We start from the raw sequence: 20,290 nt of genomic DNA, 5'->3' as shown, positions 1-20,290 counted from the left end.
CAGCCATTGTCCTAATCCATATGGCTGTGATGACTCAAGATATATCCGAAACATCAGGTACTTTGGTGATTTTCTTCTTGTATGTACTGGTTAGGACTGGTGGACTGGCAGCAGTCATGGGTGTCCAAAGGTCATTGATCTCCATCCAATCCATGAATCCAGCTGATGGGGTGTTGGTGCAGCAGAGCACCGTCAGAGGTGGAATTAATGTCTTTGTGTGCGTATGCATATATGTATGTAAATAAATAGATAACATTTTTTCCCTAATACATTTACTTAGATTGTTCATTTTATGATAAGCCTCGCGGACTTTGAGACCATGAGCATCTCAGGCCAGTGTGTGATAACTTAGAAATGTATTGCGTTCTCATACACATAGTGCTCCCACTGGTGGTTTTCAAGCATATTTTTTCAGCACTTATTGTATCTAAGCAGTAAAAGCGATATTAGGGTGATAAACATGTGCTTTGTATTATGTGACCTTAAAAGAACATACATCAAGGCACTTTAAGTGCGACAGCAGCAGCTGGCATGACGAACACCCTGCTATGTGTGTGAGTAACACGGTTCGTTCCTTGGAGAATGTCAAATGCCATTTCACAACCTGCTGCCTTGGTATCGTATTATTTAATCTGTAACTGAAAAAACACCTACTGCAGCAGCCCGGACCTGCACCTTCTTTTGTGTTGGAAAGAAATGAAATGGCATTGCGAGAGAAATGAAGCCGGCAAATTAATGGATTAGAAGGAGAGATGGTCGGAATATGATTGCTCTCTACTCAAGTTTGTGTGGCTTTTGGAAAAACCCATTACTTAATATAGAAAAATAACTTCTCATTAGCTTTCTCATGGAGATATCCAGTTTCAAGCTTTTTTAAACGTAATATCACAGGAAAAAATTCTCTACTATGGCGGCAGCAATGAAATATTCATAAAGTTTTGCTGCCTTCAATATTTTATTTTCATGGGGGAATATTTATTACTTTTAATAAAGTGTAACCTACGTCTTTAGAGTGTTGTAATGGAAATGCAGCATCCTGAATTGCAGAAATATACCTTTGTTTTTTTTTTCTTTGGCAGTCCATTTTTGCGCTTGGGGTCCTGTGACAATAAGCAGATCACAAGGTGTCCTGTTGCCAGCAGCTCCAGGGATGAGCTACACTATAATCTGTGGAGGCATTCAATTCCTAGGCAGCACTGCCACTGGGGAAATGAGCGGTACATCCACATGTGGGGGGAATGCACAGTGTTTTCATAGGGAAATTCACAGCCGAAAATCTCTGTGGATTATATAAATAGGAAGAAAAATATATCTGTTAAACTCTAGTTGTAGACTTTTCTACCAATACAGAGAGCTTAAACAGCAAAGCCCCCAAATAAAACATTTAATTGCAAATCTTATGTGGATTTTGACTTCCACGTTAAAGTCAATGAGGACAATCTGCAATACACTTAAAGCATTTCCACAACAAAAATTGACACGCTGCAGACTTAAAGGTGTGGGGGTGTCTTTCAGTATATTTACTACTAGGCTTCACTTTGAGGCATTGCAGTGTTTTTAAGAAAAAAATTGAAATTAAAAGGGAAACTATGAGCAGTCTAGAAGAATGTAACCTGCTGATATGTCTCTATAGGGCATGGGGCCCTGACGATGAAGGCAAGTTTCTTACTTTCATCCTCTGCCTCTTTTTCACAAAGCTTGAAGCCTAATTCATAAGTTAATGAAGCGGTTTGGTGCACTGACGGCAGTACCCCCTCCCTCAGTGCACCGATCCAGCCAGCCTGCCCCTTCATCAAACCACATCATTAACAGATGGTTTACTATACAAACTATCTGAAAATGCTGCAGAGGATCGAGGTAAGAAGCTTGCCTTCATCCTCAGAGCCCTGTTGGACGTATCAGTAGGTTTGATGCTTCTAACCTGCTGACTATTTCCATTTAAGGCCTCATTCACACAGCCGTAAAATCTTTCTGCAATTGCAAACAGACTAAAGACTCATTCATTTGAATTGTCCTATTCAAACACCTGTACATGTTACAGGGCCATGATCCGTGCTGCAAAAAAGACTGACAGATCACCATTCACTAATGACTGAGTCCATGCGTTGTGGACAGTTACGAACGCACATCTATACTGCTGTCTGTAGCTGCAGGTCCACGGCCCTACAGACATGTAAATGTAGGCGAAGGCGTAATCGACCCTTAAGTTTTTTTCTTTGTCCATAAATTAGAATCCGAAATTTACAGCCTAGAAAAAGTGATTGGTTTCAGTGTGTTCATCCACACAGAGGTGGACTTATCACTTGTGCAGCCTGTTCAGCTGCACAGGTGCCCAGGCCAACGGAGGGTCCCGCCAGGCTCAGACTCGAAAGTGTCAGGTCAGTATGGCACATGTCTGTAGTGGACCCCCAGGTGGCATCAGCACTCTGGAAGTGTGGACCCCCTGCTCCTGTGGGGCCCACTTAGTCACTGGATGCTGTGCCCGGTCAGGGCTGGTTCTCTTCTCTCCTCCTGCACACTGCTGCAGCTGACAGCCCCTCCCCCTCCTGTACTCCACTGTTCGGCATACCTTGTGTAAGGAGGAGAGAGAGCATGTTGTGACAGGGGATGGAGGGATCCTGCAGGGTTATGGCTGCCAGGTACAGGATGTGGTGACAAAGGCTGGAGGGATCCGGCAGGGTTATGGCTGCCAGGGACAGGACTGTGAAGAGGAGCAACAGCAGCAGACAACTCAAGGGGTTTTCCTCTCTGAAACTACAACTCCAAGCATTCTCTGAGAGCTTCATAAGTGTAAGGAATTCTGAGACTTGTAGTTGTTGTTATTCAGGGAGTTGTGGTCACAGATACATCAGTACAGGTTGGGACCAGGTCAGCATGTTGCTTCTGATGGGTTCTTTATTTGGGGGCCCCCCATGATCAGTTCTATTAGTGGGCCACAGGTACACCAGTCCCACACTGGGGCCTGCACAGACTACAGTACAGTTCTTTAGTGGGCCCTGGCATCTGTGCTGCACTGTAGGGCCCTCCCAAAACACCAGTACACATGTACCAGATACGCGGGCGTACATATGTGTATGCCTTTAAGGCAGAAAGGTGGAGATACAAATAGGTTATGGGGCCCCAAACACATTTTTTGCACAGGGGCCCTTTGCAGTCTTTGTCCGCCTCTGCATCCACACATTGGTGAATACATTTGCTGTCCACTTTTTACTGAAACATTGCCTAGCAAGCCATTTATTACCCATATATTGTTTTTGCGGATCTGCAAAAACTGATGATTTGCTGTTACTCAAGGACAATGCTGATACTGATTTCTGAGGTCCCACAAGAAAAACTGATGGGAGTGAGGCCTAAAACCAAGCCATGACATCTAGGAAGTTTCTAGAAGGTGGTCTCTCTGGCTCTCATCTCGCTCAACCCATTCACACAAATTTGGGGACCCCTTTCGGTCAAGCTGAGTAAAGCTTATATGCCTATGGCTGTATTCATATTTTCCAGGTAGCCTTAGGGCTGCATCCACAGCGGTTGCACTCTGCATATAATACTCTATGGTACAGCAAAGAGGCCTGCTTATATTACTTATAGGTTGCACTATGCGTAATACTCTATAATACAGCACAGTGGCCTGCTTATGCTACACTGGACTTGCACTACGTTTAATACTCTTTGGACCAGCACAGAGGCCTGCTTATACTACACAGGGCTTGCATTGTGCGTAATACTCTATGACCTAGCACAGAGGCCTGCTTATATTACACAGGGCTTGCATTGTGCGTAATACTCTATGACCCAGCACAGAGGCCTGCTTATATTACATAGAGGTTGCACCGTGTATAATACTCTTTTTGGGCCAGCACAGAGGCCTGCTTATACTTCACAGGGCTTGCACTGTGGGTAATATTGTATGGACCAGCACAGAGGCCTGATTATGCTTCATTTCTAAAGGCAACCATGTAATATTACCCTATCATGAATGAATAGAATCGGCAAAGGTGCCATGTCCCCCCCCCCCCACACACACACACACACACACACACACACAAATGACAGTGTTATCATATTAGGTGTCAATAGAAAATAAATGCCATTACAGAACTTATATCTACATGGGCCAGAAACATATTATCACTCATGTGCAGGTCTAGACCAAGAGTCTAGCCTGACGCTAATCAGTAAGTAATAAATCTATTAATTACCTGTCTTGCATTTTTCTTCCTGCTTGTGAGGGGAATGTCTTTCTCCTTGCATATTCTTTCTTCTTGTTGTCCACCTGCAGTAGACACGTCTTAGGAGTGATATGTTTCTTGAATGGAGATCCTGATACATAGATAACAACACTCTAAATACATATTTCAGAAACTAAGGAAAGCATAAGCATACTGATCAAATAACAGGGGTTGCACTATGCATAATACTCTATGGCCCAGCACAGAGACTTGCTTATACTACACAGGGGTTGCACTGTGCCTTGTACTCTTTGGGACAATACAGAGGCCTGCTTATGCTACACAGGGCTTAAACTTTGCGTTATACTGCATTGGCCAGCACAGAGGCCTGCTCATACTACACAGGGCTTGCACTGTGCATCATACTCTATGGGACAGTTCAGAGGCCTCATTTTACTACATTTCTTAAGGCAACCATGAAATATTACCCTATAATGAATGGAGAGAAGTTGCAAAGGTGCCATGTATCTCTTCCTACCTAATGTCAGTGTTAACATATTAGGTGTCCATAGAAGATATTTGTCATTACAATCAACATGGGCCAGGAACATATTCTCACACCTATGCAGGTCTAAACCAAGAGCCTGACAGTTATCAGTAAGTAATAATTCTATTAATTACCTGTCCTGCTTTTCTATTCCTGCTTTTGAGGGGAACGTCTGTCTCCTTGCATATTCTTTCTTCTTGTTGTCCACCTGCAGAAGAAAAGTCACAGGTGTAATATATGTTCCTGGAATGGAGATCCTAATACATAGATAACACTTAGACATTAAAGGAAAACATAATAATCAAATCGGAGTCGGAACTAGTTTTGGCTGGAGTCTGAGTTTGAATCAGAAAAATTGTACCTACTACGACTCCAGCTTTAAAAATAAATCTTAGAACAATTTAAAATCGAGTTTTGATATGAATTTTATAAGTTTTGCTCAGCAATATATATTATGAACAACATTCTAATGGCCCTATTAGATAAGGGTGGTCGAGGGTAAGTTGTCGGTCACTATTTGGCAGTTTGTTTCTGAGCTGGAAGAGTCCATTGTGTGGGGGAGATCTGTGCTGTTCTCTTCCTGGATGCTGGATGATTGTATATGCAGGGCCGTCTTAACAGCATTATGGGCCCCTGGGCAGAGGTGCGATTTGCCCAGCCCCCCACAACACAGTCTCTCAGCAGCACAAAAACAAAAAATAACCGTGCGTGCATGACTCCCCAAACCAGACCAGGTTGGCTTCAAAGTATCCAATAAACGCAATGGAGACAGCACTTCCAACAGCAAGCTGCAGGGTTTATTGTCACACCAGTGCAATATGTCTCATATATACAGAGGGGCAACAACATGACTATTATATATGAGAACCATGTTGTTTCCCTGTATACAGGGAGACAACATGGTTAATATATAATATAATAGTCATGTTGTTGCCCCTCTGTCTATATGAGACATGTTGTTTTGCCCTTCTCTATATATATATATATATATATATATATATGCCAGATAACAAGCAACAAATATTACCACCGCTGCTAATGACTAATCCACTGTACACAGATCACTATCACCTCATCCAGTCATATAGAGGTACCCAGCTCTACACAGGTTCTGTACACCATATACATTACAGTGCAGATACATCAAGTGACCCACAGGGGATGTCTTCTCTGAACGGAGTTCTTCACTTTTCATCTTCTTCTCCATTTGCCCTGGGCCGTTATGAGAACTTCTCCGAGCCAGACAGACATACAGTATTCGGCTCCTCACTCTGTCACCATTCTCATCTCTATACACACTGCACATCTGTATTACCCCCTTATAGATGGCTCCCCCTGTATTCTTCCCTTATAGATGGCTCCCCCCTGTATTTTTCCCTTATAGATGGCTCCCCCCTGTATTCTCCCGTTATAGATGGCTCCCCCTGTATTCCCCACTTATAAATGGCTCCCCCCCCCCCCCCGTATAGAAGGCTCCCCCTTATTTCTCCCTTATAGATCACTCCCCGCTGCACAGCAGATTAAAAAACAAACAAACACACAACTCACCTAACAAGCGCTCCCCTGTCGCTGCGTCTTCTCCTCTTCTGCCCCCGGCTGATGCGTCGCTCCCTTGGGCATTCTCAGGGAGCGCACACATCCGGAAGCTCAGTGTGCACCCGGGCCGGGACTTCTGGTACAGGAAGTCACAGCGACGCGCACTAAGGTTCCTGATGCGTGCGCTCCCTGGGAATCCCCCAGGGAACGATGCATCAGCCGGGGGCTGGATTTCCTCTTGCGACCGCAAGCAAAAAAGTGCTTGCGGTCGCAAGAGAGAGAAAAGGGGAAGAGGGGGTGCGCAGGGCAGGGCCGTCTTACCCATTGCGCATGGTAGGCAGCTGCCCGGGGACCTTTGCGTCCTAGGGGGCCCCTGCCCACTGTCACAGCGGGCAGGGGCCCCCTAGGACGCAAAGGTCCCCGGGCAGCCGCCTACCATGCCCAATGGGTAAGACTGCCCTGTGTATATGAGCAGCAGTGTAATATAATGATATCCTGTGTAATATAGAGGAGTAGGAGAAGACATAAGTAGTGCAGCAGTAACCTCTGTCCTCAGTGTGGTGGTTTTCTTCAGTGTTCTATGGCTGCAGCTGTGTGTGTGTGTGTGTGTGTGTGCACACGCTATGGCTGCAGCTGGCTGTTTGTGTGTGTGTGTGTGTGCACTATGGCTGCAGCTGTGAGTGTGTGTGTGTGTGTGTATGCTATGGCTGCAGCAGGCTGTGTGTATGCTATGGCTGCAGCAGGCTGTGTGTGTGCTATGGCTGCAGCAGGCTGTGTGTGTGTGTGTGCGCGCTATGGCGTGCCCCCACACCCACAGTGACCCCTCTATATCTCTATGTGTGACTTCTCTATACCACTATGTGTCACCCCCTCTATATCACTATGGCTGACATTTATATTACAGGGATCTGGCAGTGTTTCTGTGTGTATGGTGAATATTTAATTAGAAACCTAGAAGATTGTTAGCAGGAAAAGACCACCTACTCCATCTAGTCTAGTTGTGAGTAGTTCAGGACATGGAGGATGGCTGGCTTCATCCACTGCACACACAGGAGAAGCTGCTTTATATCTTTCCTTATTCCCTCTGAAGTCGCCCCAGGATCATGTAGGACATTAGGGAGAAGCTGCTGAACCAGTGTGATAAATAACTCCCCTGTATATGAGTGGTGATTTATGAAGGAGCAGGAGTCGGAGTCGGTCCTGATTAAAATTCAGGAGTCGGAGCTGCGGCTTACCAACTCCACAGCCCTGATGGGAGCAAAGATCATGTAGAAATTATAATAAATTATCATATATTTGTTATCAAAGATTTAGGTTGCTGGAAGTGATCCACTGATTTTTTTTTATATTATGCAGCGTTTACACGGAACAATAATTCGCCCGATCATAAGATTAACAATGTCTGAGTAACGATTTTTTTTTTTCATAACGATCAGCGTTTAGACGGTACGATATATTGTACGGAAAATTCGTTTTGTGATCGCTTAAGCCTATCTCGCACATAGGAAAAATCGGTGAACGACTGTTTACACGGAACAATATGCGAATTTTTTACGAACGACGATTTTAGAACATCTTGTAAGATCAAAATGAACGATTTCTCGTTCGTCGTTTGATCGTTCGCAGCGTTTACACGTATGATTATCGTTCGAATTAGATCGTTATTGTGCGAATTCGCACGATAATCGTTCCGTGTAACGCAGCATTAGTCAAAACATTTATTTATATTCTTTTTCAATTGATTTCATATTAATAATAGAAGAAACAGACTGTATTTACCTTATTAGGATAGAGAACATACAGGTGTATACCTCAGAGCTAATTTGAGTGATATTTAGGTTTTCCATACCTCTCCTCTCACTGCTAGAACTCTCACCAATTCTCATGTCATACCTTTATGACGTCATGAGTTAAAAATAACAAAGGTGTTTGGAAAGACTGTTGTATGATTGTATACTGCATAATATGCTACACAAGTACTTGTCAATAAAATCCAGCATTATAAAAGTTAAACATATATCATTTCAGCCCAAATTCATGTTTATGGGTTATAGCAGAGGTCTATGTAAATCTGCTGGAAGGGTTATGTTGAAAGTTTAGGGACCTCTCATTTTCTTTCCTTGTGACCTCCATGAATATGCCACATATACTGAAGATATATATGTGTCTTAGTTGTTGTGTGTGTGTGTGTGGGGGGGGGATTTGGGTACTTTTACATATTTAGAAAACCATGAAAGTAAACATAATATATCCATGCAGTATATGTTTTGCTAACTCTGAAACTCTGCAAAGTTATAGGTAAATCTATAGATTTTACATAGTTAGGCTATGTTCACACAATGTTAGTTCCGCGGTAATCACTGCCTTTGTTACAACGGCCATGATTTCTGCAATCAGGGGCGTAACTAGAAATGGCAGGGCCCCATAGCAAACTTTCACATTGGCCCCCCCACGACACACACACAGAGAATGTGGCCTGCATATTATTGGCGATCATCATCAAACCCCCCCCCCCCATTATTATGATTTTATGATTATGATTATGATTTTGGCCTGCATCTTATTAGGGCCTGGGATCATAATCATCATCATTATTCCCCCCCCCCCCCATCATCATCATCATAATCATAATTCCAGCCCCCGCCCCCCCATCATCATCATTCCACCCCCCGCCCCCCATCATCATCATCATTCCAACCCCTTCCCCATCATCATCATCATCATCATTCCAACCCCCGCCCCCCCATCATCATCATCATCATTCCACCCCCGCCCCCCCATCATCATCATTCCAACCCCCGCCCCCCATCATCATAATCATTTCAACCCCCGCCCCCCCCCCATCATCATCATCCCCCCCCCCCCCGCCCCATCATCATCATCATTCCCACCTCCCCCCACAGTGACAGGCAGCTATTCAGTAGCAACAGGGATACCTCTGGGGCACACAAGTCACTTGCTCTCCGTCAGTCCGCCTCCTCCTCAATAATGGCGCCTGTGACTCCGCCCTCCTCCCCCCCGGTACGGCACAGCAGAGAGGACCTGAGTGCGTGCGTGCGTGCACTTACGTGGGGGAGGAGATGGCTCAGCAGTGACTTCGGAGGCGGCTCGCCCAGGAACTAAGCAACGTGAGAGGCGGCCGCGGGGACAGATGCCGGGGCGGGCCCCGTACGTACAGGTAGGTGCGGGCCCGTTCAAATACAGAGTCCAGACAGTTTCTCCCCGGGTGGCCTAACCGGGGAGGAACTGAACTCACACACACTCAGGACACAAGGACTAGCTGGCCGGGCCGGGCCCCTTGACGCGGCGGGCCCCGTAGCAACCGCTACCGTTGCTACGGCGGTAGTTCCGCCACTGCCTGCAATACTTATGTTGTGCTGCAGGCTGAGGGAATCCCGGGCGGAGTGTATACACATGCTATACACTTCCGCTGGGATCCCTAGCGGCGCCGCGAGAAACTGACTTCAGTTTTAAATGAATAGCGGCCGCAGAAAACCATGTCCACGCATACTATGGAGCGTGCGGCCCTGGACGCACACTCCATTGTGTGCAGAGGAGAGTTTTGATGCGGGCGCGCACGGATGCACCCACATCAGTACTCAGCGGCGCTAAAGATCATCCGGCCGGCACTGCAGTAGAAGCTGGGATGATCTTTTCTGAGACGGGCCAGGTCACGGAACAGCCGGTCTCATACAGCGCCTGAAGAAAGCCTTAGTGTGTTTAAGAAGTACACTTGCCCAGCTGCATGGTTAACAGTATGGTTAACCCTTTAGATTAGTTACATTCACAGGAATATTTTAACCTCACACTTAACAATAATCATTTTTAGCACGTGTAGAATCCCAAATATAGAATTTTATGTTAAGCTGCTCTGCATTTGTTAATGTCAAATTAGGGTATGGTTGTATCTATGGCACAAAGACATTACAGAGCCTGCAGGACTAGAACTCAGATCTACTAGCAATTATGCAGCATCAGATCTAATTTTACCATCAGTAGAGAACCATGTGGATTGGTAGAGAACAAAAAATACCACATCAAAACGATGTCCTTATGCTCTGGTGTAGTAATGTAGTCCTAGAATATAATGTAATATGTAATATTTCTGCACTCTTATACCGGGAGGGTTAATCTGAATTAAAGCTGCTGGTGACACTGGTGATTTGCCCCCATTACAGTGTAGAGATAGTCAGCCAAGGACACTGTTTACATGAGCAGTCTCCGAAGGGAGGGGGGAAGAGGGGGTTCAGAGCAGAGACAAAGTGAACAGCTCACACAGAGCTTTTTGTGTCTTCGGCACAAAGTAGCAGGCTCAGATTCGGGGAAGGAGACTAAAAAGATAATAACAAGTATGGAAAGAATTGTAAGTCTCATCATGTTTTTTACCTAACCGGAAGGGCACTGATGCTCTAAGCCCTACCTCATTGACACCCTGACACTGGAATAAAAGTTGTGTGTGTTCTGAATACCGGCTCCAGCAGGCATACAGGCCTGGGACCAGCTATCTAATGGGGAACACTAAAGAGGGTACTGATTGGCTGCAATGAGATTTTTCTTAATACACTAATCACTTTGACTGGATTTTAACTTAAAATCCACCATGTATATTTTCTATACACAAATCATGTGTTTATCCAAGGCATTGTTATGCTGCGTTTACACGGAACGATTATCGTGCGAATTTGCTCAATAGCGAATTCGAATGATAATTGTACGTGTAAACGCAGCGAACAATCAAGCGACGAGCGAGAAATCGTTCATTTTGATCTTTGAACATGTTCTCAAATCGTCGTTGGTCATTCGCGAAAAATTCGCAATCGTTCCGTGTAAACAGTCGTTCACCGATTTAACCTATGTGCGAGATAGGCTTAAGCGATCACAAAACGATCCCAAAAGATTTTTCCGTACGATATATCGTTCCGTCTAAACGCTTATCATTATAAAAAAAAAATGTTACTTCACAATCGTTAATCGTACCATTGGGCAAATTATCGCTCTGTGTAAACCCAGCATTAAGTTCAGTTATTATTTAATTTACCAACCACATTTGCTTGAAATTTGTTCTAGGAATCTAATACTCTAATATATCTGACATTGCTTCTGATCTGCTCCCTAATTTCAGCTTGTTAGGGTGCATTTACATGGAGAGATTTATCTGACAGATTTTGGAAGCCACAGCCAGGAATGGATTTGAAAAGAGGATAGATCCCAGTCTTTCCTTTATGACCTGGTCCCTGTTTATAGTCTGTTCCTGGCTTTGGCTTCAAAGATCTGTCAGATAAATCTGTCTGTGTAAACGCACCATTACTCTTTGTTCTTGTGGTTAGTATTTTTTTAGAAATACTTTGAGTAAGAATAGGAATATAGGTGAATTTTTAGGTTTTCTTTTATTGTCTGCATAAAATTATCTAGGGTTATCTTGGGATTCTTTTTATTTATTTATTTTTACAACTGCGCTCAGACAAGTGTCAAATAGATTGCCCCAGTTCACACTGTGCGGCACTACCAGAATTGGGGTTGACACAAACAATAGCCCACTCAGCGAGTTAGTGGCTGAAGCAGTGTCCCACCTCGACTACGAATTGGCAGAGGGAACATTCCTGGAAGTGCTGTACAGTGGGTTGGGGATTCCTTTAGACTGGAGAAACAAAGATAAAATAGAGGCTTTTTTTTTTCCTTTTAGCACCTGCATAATCTGTTTAAAATCAATCAATAAATCCTGATTAACCCTTTAAAAATACCCTTCAACATGTAAACCTTAAACCTTGTGTAGTCTAGTTTCTTTTTAACATAAATGTAGGTATTCGTATACTGGTAGCTGTATTCTTTGCTTTTATGCTATATTGTAGTATGTTACTCAAAAAATTGTACATGATCGTAAAAATGAAAAAAAAAACAAAAACTAAGAATCAGATTTACATTTTATTTCGGAAATTGATGTCTTTTACTCTGTGATTGGTTAGAAGTGACTATGAACGCAGATCCGCTGACCTTTAAAAAAATATAAGTCAAGTAACCACCAAATAACAGTTGTGAGAACATACAAAGTTGCTGTGGTTATTTGCTTGTGTTTTTGTCGGTCTTATCTGACATCTCAGATTCTTTTCTAATCATCTCGGATAATTTTGTCATTTGCTGTTTTACCAGTCGAAAATATCTGTTAGGTATTTAGTACCCCAATATAGAGATTATAGTGGACGTTATATTATTGTTCAGGTATTAAGAGCCATTCTAAGTGTTGCTTGACAAAGGTGTCTTCTCAACTCAGATTCCAATAAAAGTATATATACTTTATGTTTTATGAAACAATACATTTTTATTTAAAGGAGAAGTCTGGCAGAAATTTTTTAATAAGGTATTGTATTGCCCCCCAAAAGTTATACAAATCTCCAATATACACTTATCACGAGAAATGCACATGAAGTGCTTTTTTTCCCTGCAATGACTACTGCATCAAGGCTTCACTTCCTGGATAAAATGGTGATGTCACGATCTGACTCCCAGAGCTGTGCGGGCTGTGGCTGCTGGAGAGGATGATGCCAGACGGATGCTCAATGTCCCTCTGCCATCATCCTCTCCAGCAGCCACAGCCCGCACAGCTCTGGGAGTCGGGTCGTGACATCACCATTTTATCCAGGAAGTGAAGCATTGATGCAGTGGTAAGTGAAGGGAAAAAATTTTTTAGCAATAGAGTAAAACAAAACAACCCCTTCCCCCCGATAAGCACTCTTGTCTCCCTCTCCCCATAGAAGCTGACATTGTATTTTCAAATAAAAAACAATCTGCAGAACATGTGATCTCCTCTTCTCTGGTCATTAATCCCTTGAAATCAGCTGTTAGCGCTGCTGAAGAGATATAGGGGGACAGAACTCCCTCTTCTGTGTGAGCACAGTGTAGAGGAGACATCATAGTAGCTAGTCTCCACCCAATAGTTCAAAAACAATTAAAAATGAAGCCTGCAGGGAGGAAAACTGTTGAAAACTGATACAAATAATATAACGTGCAGACATTGTGATACTCCTCATGTACACACACTTATTGGCTTAAAGGGGTACTCCGGCACTGATAAAAAAAAACAAAAACAAACAATCAATCATAAACATAGTTTTTACATTTACCATCCCTCCGTTTGTCTCTGTTGAATTTCCCGCTGTTTGCAGGTCCCTGAAGCTCCAGTTGGTGTCTTTATTTTTTCTTTGCTTCCTGGTTTGGGCTTTCCCATGATGCACTTTGTGTCCTCTTATGTCTAACTGACTCTGTAAAACTGTTAGATGGCTTACAGCTTGCTCAGCCATATAGAGCTGAGCAACCTGAGTCATCTGACAAAGGGAGGCTGGCCTAACAGGGCTTAGACCCGCCTTCCTCTTGATGATGTCATTGTCACAAAATGGCTGCCACAGAAAATCCTGGGGTCAATAGTCATTAGGTAAGACTGAGTTTACTTCACTTCCTGGTAGGGGGTTGAGGGGGGGGGGAGATAGAGAAGGGGGGCATATAAGTGATTGAAGCATATTACAGTTGTATAACTTTGAAATGTATTTCAATTACTGGGAAAAAGCTTTTCCCTGAAGTACCCCTTTTAATCCAAAACCTTTTATCTGATAGTACAGGAAGTAAAGAAGGGCGTCTTATTGGACTTTCTTTTTACAACTGAACAAGCTAGAAACAATAAATGTTTTCATATATTAAAAAGAAAAAGTTGATGTACAGGATATCTTGTGGTGTATAATTATTTTTTTTTCTTATACTACCTTCTGAGGCGTCTTTGGAAATATTTATTTTTTGTTTCCATTGCAGTAAAGCTAAAGAATCGATGGTAAAGCTACAGAAAGAGCGCGATTTCCACAGGATGCATCACAAGCGTGTGGCTCAGGAAAAAAACAAGCTTATTAATGACATCAAAAGGTAACAAAACCGCTATGCATGCTATGATGTGGGCCCACTAAAGCAGTGTTTCTGAACCTGCAGTACGCGCACCATGGGGGGAGGCTACATGGCGCAGGTTCAGGGGATATGTGGGAAGTGTAAAAAATAAATACATTTTGCTTTTGGCGCCAGGACATTGCTATCATTCAGCAATCTCCTGAAGCCAGTTGCCACTGCTCCTGACTCTACCCACCTTCCTTTTCTCATCAGCAGCTCACCAGTGTTCACCGTTCTGTACAGGGGATGGGGCTTGGTGATGCTGCTGGAGAACGGAAGGGGAGTGAGCGCACAGCCTCAGAAACGTCACTAATTGGTCCTCAGTGACTGCTCCGAGCCACCCACCCCTAGCTCCTCCCATCAGCCTCGTCCTTACTGCTTCAGTGCCTGCCCCGCTCCTCTGCTTTAAGGAGAAATGTATCTACCTACAAGGGGCTATGTATTTTCTTGTAAGGCTGCAAGCTGACATGTAGCTGGCTACAAGGGCGGGAGGGGGGGGGGTATATGGACGCAAGGGCACATGTATCTGGCTACGGGGGTAGGTATCTGGATGCAAAGGGACATATATGGCTACATGGTGGCATACCTGGATAGGGGCATATCCAGCGTCTTGGGGAATACGTGTCTGCAAGAGGCATAGTCAGCTGATGTACCTGGCTAGGGGCACATCTTTCTTCATACCTTGTTAGAGGCCTGTCCGACTGCAGTGGACATTCCTAGCTAGTGGCATATCCGGCTGCAGGGGACATATCGACATACCTGGCATCAAGAGGTATAACTGACTGCAGGGGCCATCTAGCAGAAAGTGGCATATCTATCTACAGGCTGGCTGCAAAGGGCAATTCTGACTCCAGGGGACATATCTGGCTGCAAAGGGCACTACCTGGTTTGGGGCATATCTTGTTTCAGGAGGCCTACCGGGCTAGGTGAACAGCTGGCTGCATATCCTGCTGCAAGAGGCATATCTGGCTCCATGCAACATATCTGGGTGCAAGGGGCATACCTTGCAAAAAGGAAATATGTGACTGCAGGGGACATAATTGGCTCCAGGCGTATTACTGGCTAGGGAGCATATCCATCTGCAAAAGGCATATGTGACCCCAGAGGCATACCTAACTGAAAGGGGCATCTAGTTACAGGTGGCATACCTTACTGCAGTGGCCATACCTGGCAACAAGGGCCTTATCTGACGGCAGTGGGCATACTTGGTTGTATGTGTCATACCTGGCTGGCTGCAAGAGGCATACCTAGCTATTGGGGGCATACCTGACTACTTGGGGCCTTTCTGTCTAAAGGGGTTATATCTGCAGGATCTACAGGAAGTATAGAAAAAAAGACAAATTTGGTCAGCTCTCCTAGAACACCATTCACACTAGGCAGGAGCGCGTTGCTATGGCTGAAATTGTAAACACAAAAACACAGAAAAATGCTACAGCTCACCGCAATGGCGAGATACAGACCCACTACAGACATGAAAATAGCCCTCCCAACTGCTAAAAAAATTCCCACAAGAATAATGAGGCTTTTGGTTACCATTTGCAAACAGTGTAAAGCACCCCACCACGATAAGGTAGCCTCATGCTCGGGGCAGACCCTACACTTTATCATGGCCTCTCCATGGCGTACAATACACCTATGCTCTGGGCATGCAAGATCCGTCTTATACCTGCAAACATAATTGCACCACCTGGGTGGCATAGGTGGAGTGCACGACCAAGTAGAGGCAGCCACTCTCCCCATCTGGAACACAGAAAAAAAGACAAATTTATTCAGCTCTCCTAGAACACCATTCACAACTAGGCAGGAGCGCGATGCTATGGCTGAAATTGTAAACACAAAAACACAGAAAAATGCAACAGCTCACCGCAATGGCAAGATGTACAGGAAGCATTGCATCCAGCTACAGGGTGGCCAATATTACTGGCCACAGGGGCTGTTATTATTGGGAAGAGGACATTAATAATTGCTACAAGGGGGTATTATTACTAGGGGAGGGGGATTTATTATTAAGAAAGGGGGCATTATTATTTGACATTACTTGAGCAATATTACTAGGACATAAAGATCAGTTACATTGGTATGGGGGGATCTGATCTTGGAATCCATTGCTGTCACAGACTTTAAGGCAGCATTTCTCATCAGGGTACGTTGGGGGTACTTGGCTGAAGTATCTCATCACATGGGAGTAACTGACTTGTATAGGGTTGAGAAACACTGCTCTAAAGAACCCTGCATCTCTTTGTTGATAGTGAATGGCTGGGAGGGGGGCAGAGGCAGTGTGACTACATTCCCCATGGCTCCACCCTCATGCCAATTACCAGGCGACGGAATGGAGGATAAAAGACCAATATTTTGAAATTAAGTCTGCCAGGCACAGCGTCGGAGAGCTGTTATAAAAATAAAAAATTATAAAAAGTTCCATTCACCTGCCCTATCTCCTGTTAGGGGTGCCTGGGTCCCTGCTGTGAAGTTCTATGGGATCACATACCCGCAGCGGAATTTCATTTTCATTCCCCTGCAGATATGTAACCCGGCCCTTTTAACCCCCCACAGCCCCCGGCCTGGAGCAATACATTACCTGCTCGCGCCGCAGCTGTGTGTGAGGCTCCCGGCTCCCTTCGCTCCTCATCAGCCAATCATTGCTGCCGTGCTCTGATTGGCTGATGAGGAGCGAGGGGAGTCGGGAGTTTTACACAGCCGCGGCGCCGAGCATGTAATGTATGCTGTGGGCGGCCGGGGGTTAAAGGGGCTGGGTTACATATCTGCAAAACTTCACTATACCAGGATCTGCAGGGGATTTAGCTGCAAATTGCAGCGTGAAATCCACTGCAGGTCCGAAAACAGTATTTCTTCTGTGTCATGGCAAATACAGGAAACACTGATCAGTGGGAACAGCAGCAGTGGCGAATAAACCCTTCATCCTCAGTATGAAGAGTGGGGAGTGCATAAGGCTCAAAGGGGGAAGCAGCCATAGTTGGTCCTGAAAATAATTGGTTAACTTTTGTTTTTTATTAAAGCATCAGCACAGAAAGCCCCTGCAGCCCTCTACATTACTTTTGGATTGGTTCTTTTTGATAAGATTCTATGGTTATTGCATTCCATGTTGTCTTCTAAACTTTATAAATTGCTCCAAAATATATCCTCCTTTCAATATCCTCACAGTGTAGTGTGATTGGCACTGTATTAATTAACTGGTCTTAGTAACAGAGATGTGACTGAAGTGAAAGTAGTCTTGAATAGCTTTATAAGATGGCAGCCAGCTTACAGGGCTCCCTCTGCTGTAGTCTCAATCACGTCTTACCAATCAATGAAGCTGGAGCTATTGACTTTCATACTGCAGGTAGCATTTTAATTAACTCCCTTTCTGAAGAAGTGGTTGTGACAGCATCCGCTGCCTCTTGTATTAATGTTCATTCAATTCATCACTAAACACTGCAGAGTCAAAACCCACATACCCGGTTTTATCATATAATTTGATCAATAAGAGATTATAGAAAGATATCTTTTTTTTTTCCTGTGTATGAGTTTTGTAGATAAAGAAATGTTGCTGTCATCCCCTCCAGGGAACACAATGATTTTGATTAAAATATGAAAAAAATTCTGTCACATACAGTATTTTCTGAGTGCTTTGCTTTTACTGTGTTACTTTATTCTGGAATAAGTGACAAAGTATTAGCCACCCTTAGGACAGACAACACAAAAGTTAAAATCAATTATAAGTCGTTGCTGAAGTGCAGTCGGCTTAGCAAAGATGTGACTGTTGAAAAACTATCCTCTCCCCCACAGGCTAGTCATCCATGAAAGTTCTGGATTTCAAACCTTTTAAGTTTTACACTGGAGGCGGTTAAGATATTGCACTTATGCAATCTGTTCTGTAGCAGAGGTGTACAAAAACTTAATATGTGTTATAGCTTAGAAGAGAAACACTTCTCAAGAAACAAAAGTTGTTTATGGTCTAGATCACAGACAGCAAAGTGGTCCTTACATGGGGACATACTATAACAATCCCAAACTATGCTTATTATTGATGAAATTTAAAGGGGTACTGCAAAGAAAACAATTGTTTTTAAATCATCTGGTATAAGAAAGGTATACAGATTTGTAAATAACTTCTATTGAAAAAAAAATCCAGTCTTCCAGTACTTATCAGCTGTTAAATGTCTTGCAGGAAGAGGTGTATTCTTTCCAGTCTGACACTGTGCTCTCTGATGCCACCTCTGTCCATGTCAGGAACTGTCCAAGGCAGTAGCAAATCCCCAAAGAAAATCTCTCCAGGACACTCTGGACAATTTCGGGCACGGACAGAGGTTGCAGCAAAGATCACTGTCTCAGACTGGAGAGAAGTGCCTGTGATCCTAGAGTCATGCTCCCTTCTACATGTCCTCTACATCTTACCAAAGTTCTATTCACACCACATCTGCTGTGCCCTTTTGCCATAAATCCCCCATTGCATACTGCATACATACACATCGATATAAAATATACATGTAACATAGAATATACATAGAATAACCTGGTGGAGGCCAGTAAAGTCAAAATCATTTTGCTTCCATTCATGTAGTTTATACTGAGGTTTGACTTATTCTTCTGAATAGAATATGGCAGACCTCTGCTCTATTCCATAAAATGGTATTCTTTATACAAAAAAATAAATAATAATATATAGGAACGGCCACAATGTCCACACCCCATGTCAATTTATATGTGGATTCCACACAATTGTTTTTCCTCCACTATTCTGGAAATTCCCCCAAATCCTCAGTTTTTCTATTCTATACTTTTAGAAGTTCTGCTGCTTTTTTTCTTTTCTTCATTTTTAAATTAAGACCATTTGCAGTTTGTTTTGGATAAAGTAATATATATAGATGGTATACTTGTGCATGCTTAGATTCTGATTACTAACATAATAGGCATCTAAAAAGCTTGTTTATTTCAGCTAGTTTAATATTTTATGGGTAAGTATAGTTTTGTGAATTGCAAGCTTTGTTCTGCTAATATTTTGTTGCCATTACATGGATTGGACTGTCACAGCCTAAACTTGCAAATGTGAACACTGCTAAATGCTTCATTTAATTTGAGAGCTCCAAAATGTACTTGCTTTCACATTTTGGTGGTTGCTGTAGAAACCTGTGACATAGTAATGAAATCACTGTTTTTCTGTGTAACGAAAAGTCACGGCGACCCAATTCTGTATTCACAAGTTAATGAATTAACTATTAGCTTTCTGTTGATACAAAAAAGAGAAATCCACAGCTCTATGCAGTGAAAAAATCGTAGAAAAACTTTTATTTCATATGTTAAAAATCAGTAGCAGGGATTAAAATGGCGCCATCGTGTTTCAGAATATTTAATTCCTTAATCATGGGGGCTGCCTTTTTACATACTCTCAGTGGGATGACAATTACCCTGTGAGTATGTAATTCTATTGAAAGTGACAGTTAATGGATCCTCAGCGGACCCATCGTGTGTGAATCTAGCTTTAGGGTGGGTTGACACGTACAGGATCTGCATCAGATTTGATGGCGCAGATTTGATTTGCATTGAATCTGCAGCTTCCAATCTGCGCCATCAAATCTGCTGCAGATCCTGTACGTGTAAACACACTCTCAAAGGGGAATTATGGCCATATAAGGAACAGAATGTTGAGGATGAGGGTAGTTTTCTTACTTTTATCGTCAGCCTTGTTTTCGGAAAATCTTTACTTCTATCAATATGCAAATGAGGTGGTTTGGTGCACTGATCGACCACGCCCCTCCTCATGAATATTCACCCAGCGCTCTGCAGTGATGAGCACTGGAGTAACGTCCATGCAGGGTGCTGCTTCTATATTTGAGGATGGGCGGAACAGAATACTGAGAGTGTTAGGGCCCTATTACACCAAACTTTTACCGGCCGTAAATCATTTGATATTATCTACTTAAAAGACAACGATCTGTAATGATCTGCCAAAGTGCATTGTCAGCTAATTGTTGTCTTTTAACATGATATATTAAAACAATAACGACCGCGACAGTCTTCTGCCTGACGCTCTATATAATAGGAGCCGCTCTTCCGGGCACCCCTTCCCGCAGTTCCCCACCCCAGTCGTCTGTGCGTGTAATAGCAGGTCACCTCTCGC

The 20,290-nt window shown here is 43.5% G+C and overlaps 1 protein-coding gene across 1 annotated transcript in view; it reads left to right on the top strand.

Moving 5' to 3' along the window:
* SPAG16 (sperm associated antigen 16) overlaps window positions 1–20,290 on the top strand; it is a 666,429-nt gene that overhangs the window by 33,000 nt on the left and 613,139 nt on the right. The window contains exon 6 of the mRNA XM_069983207.1: window positions 14,047–14,154. Coding sequence (XP_069839308.1) covers window positions 14,047–14,154 — 108 coding nt within the window. The remainder of the gene's footprint in view (window positions 1–14,046; window positions 14,155–20,290) is intronic.

The sequence above is a fragment of the Dendropsophus ebraccatus genome, chromosome 9, assembly GCF_027789765.1.
Source record: "Dendropsophus ebraccatus isolate aDenEbr1 chromosome 9, aDenEbr1.pat, whole genome shotgun sequence".
Classification (NCBI taxonomy): domain Eukaryota; kingdom Metazoa; phylum Chordata; class Amphibia; order Anura; family Hylidae; genus Dendropsophus; species Dendropsophus ebraccatus.
The sequence above is the reverse complement of the archived record's forward strand: the minus strand, read 5'-3'. Positions and strand labels throughout refer to the sequence as shown.